This window comes from Vigna unguiculata, chromosome 7 (genome assembly GCF_037176805.1).
Source record: "Vigna unguiculata cultivar grain cowpea cultivar isolate G323 ecotype 2 chromosome 7, ASM3717680v1, whole genome shotgun sequence".
In the NCBI taxonomy this organism is placed as follows: Eukaryota; Viridiplantae; Streptophyta; class Magnoliopsida; order Fabales; family Fabaceae; genus Vigna; species Vigna unguiculata.
In genome coordinates, this window is record NC_140798.1 from 32,992,219 (window position 1) to 32,997,161 (window position 4,943).

General features: G+C 36.0%; 1 protein-coding gene across 1 annotated transcript; it reads right to left on the minus strand.

Annotated features, from left to right (window-relative positions):
* Window positions 1-567: 567 nt before the first annotated feature.
* Window positions 568-3,493, minus strand: LOC114190053 (putative protein phosphatase 2C 34). Its single transcript, XM_028078808.2, has 6 exons — window positions 3,276-3,493; window positions 1,990-2,310; window positions 1,575-1,889; window positions 1,332-1,449; window positions 982-1,205; window positions 568-889 (listed from the first exon to the last, which is right to left on the minus strand). The coding sequence occupies exons 2-6, from the start codon at window positions 2,230-2,232 to the stop codon at window positions 683-685; spliced, it is 1,107 nt and encodes a 368-aa protein (XP_027934609.1). The 5' UTR covers window positions 2,233-2,310; window positions 3,276-3,493; the 3' UTR covers window positions 568-682.
* Window positions 3,494-4,943: the final 1,450 nt, after the last annotated feature.

Consider the following 4,943-nt stretch of genomic DNA (forward strand, 5'->3'; position numbering starts at 1 on the left):
TATCAAAATTTAATAGTCAAAAAATCATTTTTCAAGATTTTTGTGCTAAAACGACAACCTATCCTTCTTCAACTTTTGCGAAGCTTCTGTAATTGTCAATCTGAAAAATACATCCACATAAAAGATGCTGATACCTTGACGCGTGTCAATGCCTTGCTTTCCTGGAATTTAGGGCACAAAAATTAATCTTGCCGCATTTAATCATTCACGTTGGAATAGCCCACTTGGTCAAATTTAGGTGCCAACCCTATATCCATGAATAGTGTTCGCGGCGTTCTTAAATTTAATTTGAAATTAAAGTTAGGGTCAAAATTTTTATTTCACATGCTATAAGTTTTCTTATTAATTACCAAAAGATTGACTATCACAACACTGGCTGAAGTCTTGACTTAACCATACCAAATTTATGCAGAAAATTAATTCAATTTACATTTTTGTGTTAAAATACTTGATTCCAATGTGAGAGTGATGAAAACTGAGGAATTATGGTAGGGGCAAGTTGAAACTAAAAAACAAAAAACGATAGGCTTGACGTGATTAATTAGGTTAAGAAATTAAAGAGGAGAGTGAGACACGACATCGATTTGAATAAACCTTAATCGGAGGGGACCATGTTTACATGGATGCAACAGCAAGTGGCACTTGACTTGCCAATTTTACATGATAAATGTTCTGTTCTGTTCTATTCTAGGGTGGCATCAACACGGTGAAGTGATGGTGAAGAGTGAAAGAAGAGACAAATAGCTGAAATATCATCCATTGCAATGCCCCTCCTCTTACGTTTCCATGCACGCATCGCACACTCCACCAGATGTTTCGCAGACTCTGTTCTGTCTGCTGTTGAACACACAATATCCACTGCTTCTTGATTCGAGATTACATCCCACACCTATAACAATACCACATGAACAACGTTAATTTCTTTCATTTTTTGTTTCAATCAGAATGAACATGTACAAGGAAAAGAGTGTGTGTATATACCCCATCAGTGGCTAGCACAACAAACTGGTCTTTGCTGGTTATGTTCCTGTGTGTTACTTCAGGCACTGAAATAAGACCATACTCTTTGACGCAGTAGTCACCAAAAGCCCTTGACATTGCAAGTCCTGGTGATTCCTCGTCAGGTAACCACACCCTGTACACCCCAGGCTCGTCTTCCAAGCAGAAAACTCGTCCTTGGCACTCCACTATTCTCTCCGCTTCCTCTGCAACAGTTCCATGTAACCACATTTTTTAGTTTACACAAAAAGTTAGTAACTTGTCACATCAAAATATTGGTCTGGTCGGTGTCATTCTAGACCAGTTACAATGATGCACGGAAACACACTCACGCGGTAAACTGGGTTTGAAATCTACTGTCAATTGAACTGCTACCAAACTTCCATCATCCGATGCTGTGCCTAACACAGCACGAGAATCACCAACGTTTGCAATTACAATTAGTTCACCCTGCCCATCACAGATCAGGATTAGGTTCAATGAGATCACTGGATTCATTTTTCAAATTGACTTGGCAGCTAATTAAAGAACAAAACTAAAATTATTCTGACAAGGTGGTTTTGTGTTATGTTTACCTGTCTAACAATGGACAAAGCAGTTGTGCCGCTGAAAAATGAATCTATCTTGCGATTCTGCTTTAGTTCTCGATCAATTGCAGCACAAGTTTTCAAGTAAGAGTGCTTCCATATATTGAACCGGTGTTGCTTTTTCTCTGCTGCAATATCAACATCAACATCTTGATCAAGTGAAGTTTGGGAAAGTGTCTCCTGCCAGTTGCATAGCAGAGATGGTGGCATTGACTCTCTCACTCTCTTGGCCACAAAGTGACCCCATGGCCCGTGCCCGTCAAAAATCCCACAGAAAATCATGTCCTCTTGGCACCCAAATTCCTATAACCAACATCAACAAAAATCTTGTGCAGTAAATACCCCATTAAGAAAAGAAAATATCGGTAACATAAGGAGGGAAATATTCGATGCTGCTACATACTTCCCACACTACGCAGCAATCCTGATTCACTCCTTTCTTTCCTTTTTTGGAGAAAAGTGAGGCAAAGTTGTTTGAACCGTCAACATTAACGGTTCCGGAGCTGTGCAACATGAAGTGATTTTTTTTGGCTTCCTTCGCCATTGCTTCCGCAGCTTCTCTCCCGTTGCATCCATCAGAACTCCCACTTCTCTTCGTTGCAAAGGACTTCGCCAACCTAGTGAACGCAGATGAAAAATGCCCCATCAACACTGCACTATGATTCCACCGCTGCACGCTGCTTACTTATGCCTCTTTTATTCCCTTGATGTATATGGTACAGAACTGGACAGTGAAAAATTACATCGATTAAGCATGAGTCACTGGCATCAAATTTTTCGAAAGGAACCTTTTATTTATTTGTATTTTATTCTTTTCCTTGATGATTACCAGAAGAGTGAAATCATTTTGTGTACTGTGATGGGGGATTGGAACGAAAGACAATTTTTGAGTCAGAAGGAACAGGACTCAGGATTCATTCAGAAAAGGGCTAAATCCTTGAAGAGCTTAATGAAAAAAAAAAATCTATTCCGAGTATGAATTCCAACGTTGCACGTGGAATTCTCTATGTGGATGATGTCTGGAAAAATCAAGGACTACCAAAACTGGAGCCCAGCAAGTCTGAATCATGCAATGCGGCCAAGTTTGATTGAAGCTACAAGAAAAGAAATCTGATACGCCTATACAATTTTCCTCACAAGGCCAAAAAAATCTAAAGGGTGGGCCATAGTTTCTTCTTCCAGTAACGATACCAAAAGTAGGAGAAAATTCCGAGCATACAAAAGTCTGGATAACAGGATTCTACTTTGTTTATTGGTAATTGGGACCCCAAAAAATATCATTTTTCGCTTTGCTTTTTCTTAGATTGGATGTTTCACCTCATGTAAAAGAAACCTATTTTATTGGCATGTCCAGAATAAAATAAGAGGTTGTGCATATAGAATCTGAGGAAAACTGAATTTTTTCATGAAGGATATCCCAAAAAGCCTATAGAAGCAGCAGATATTCAAGCAACCATTTTTTCACCTTTCAAAATGGTACATAACAGAATGAAACCAGAATTGAAGAAACAAATGTCAGGAGTGGAAAATTTTAACCTCCCCATCCACCCAAAAAGGCAGAACAAAAACATAAGGAAAAACAAAAACAGATGGTTAAGTCCCTGATCCAATTGTGATGTCTCATTTTGTTTTGTTTGATCTGAAATGGAGTGAAGAGAAGAAAACATAAAAGTGTAATGGATACAAGACCTTGGAGTTTTTGGTAGAGAGGTTGAAGAAGAAGGAACTAGAGAGAGCGTAGCAGGAGTTGTTGTGGTCTGAAGAACAGGACGCAGTTCCGACAAAGCCAGCTGAGACTTCGAGAAAGCAAAGGCGTAGAGGGCTTGGTGTCCATGTTTGCTTCTTTTTTGTTTGGTTCTGTTTTCTTCACTTCCCTTTTATCCACGGAGATCAAAACAAAGATTTTTTTTTTCCTATGCATACCTATTGAGTGCATGTAAATTTGTATTTGGGAATGTACCACACTACATGAGACTAATAAAAACTATTTAAATCTATAATGAAAATTTTATCTCTACCCTGATCCTCTGTTGACTTTGGTTCCTTTCAAATTAATCCTTGTTTGTTTTACCGAAAAAAAGAGTAGAAAATAAATGGAGAAAAAACAACATTACCATTTACCAATTTTTTTTTCCTCGTGCGTTTCAGGAGCGTCGCATGAATTGAATAAGAGGTTTATTATTTTGACCAAAAAAACCTTCACACCTCGTATTACTTATAAATTAGTGTGAAAACTAGGATCTGGTGTAGAAAAGAAAAACAATCGTAGGAATTAATTTATTTTAAAAAATAATTTAATCCTTAAGAATGTAGGACATTTTTAATATAGTAATTGAAAAATAAATGACTAAATGGTTGATTTGCCTAATTATTTATGTTGTTAAGTTTGAGTGTAACTTTATTTAGGATATTATTGAGTTGCCATGTGGTTTTTCCACACATATAGGAATTGAGGAAGATGGGTGTTTATATAAATAATGGTAAGATTCGTAGTGTTTGGTGGTGTGTGTTATATTGTATAGGAAATGAAATGAGGGAATAATAAGAAGATAAGAAAGTTGTTGTCAGAAGGCATTTTGTGAGGAAATGAACTTTAATATATCTTCGATATATCTCATATTTAAAGCGTGTGGGAGGACTTCAACCCGAAAAAACAAAATAGTATGAATATAATGGCATAATAATGTCAAAAAGTATCACGAGGAAAAAAATACATTATTTTTAATTGATTAAAATTTATTATAATTTTAAATTTATGTTAGGTCATTCGTCTTATTTGCTAAGTTTCCAATAAATTTTTTGAAAAATTAACAACAGATTGGTAGAGTCGTCGTATTAATTATATATGGTAGGACACTAACAACTTGTACAGCTAGTAGAAATTAATTATAAAATACCATTTTGGATTAGCTTCTTAAGGAATATTAATGCAGGAAAGAAGAAAAAAGTTAATGGGTAATTTTGTTCCGAATAATATATATGTGTGTATGTAGTATAATTATCAGAGGTGATAACATAATAATAATAAGTTATTAAAATAAATTTTCAATATAAGATATCTATAAAATATACAATATATAATTTGAGAGAAAATATACCCGCCTCTCACTTCCACATAAAAATAAATAAATAAAATGAAAAAAAAAATCATATATGGAAAACGAATGAGAGATGTAGCTCCTTTAATTTCAAACATGGTTTTTCCATGTTAAGACACCTGACTTCTGATTAGGGTTAAGCTTCAACGTTTTAAGTCTCTCTGATGTTTTGTACAGTATGTCCAATCGGTCAATCGGCCATTAATAACCCTCAGGGGACCATCGGTCGAACGAGTTACAGATAAAACAACAGTGATGG

Coding starts and splice junctions, on each gene's coding strand:
- LOC114190053 (XM_028078808.2), bottom strand. CDS start 2,232: ATGGGGCATTTTTCATCTGCGTTCACTAGGTTGGCGAAGTCCTTTGCA. Junction 1,450..1,574: donor CTTTGTCCATTGTTAGACAG/GTAAACATAACA, acceptor TGTGATGGGCAG/GGTGAACTAATTGTAATTGC. Junction 1,206..1,331: donor TTTCAAACCCAGTTTACCGC/GTGAGTGTGTTT, acceptor GAACTGTTGCAG/AGGAAGCGGAGAGAATAGTG.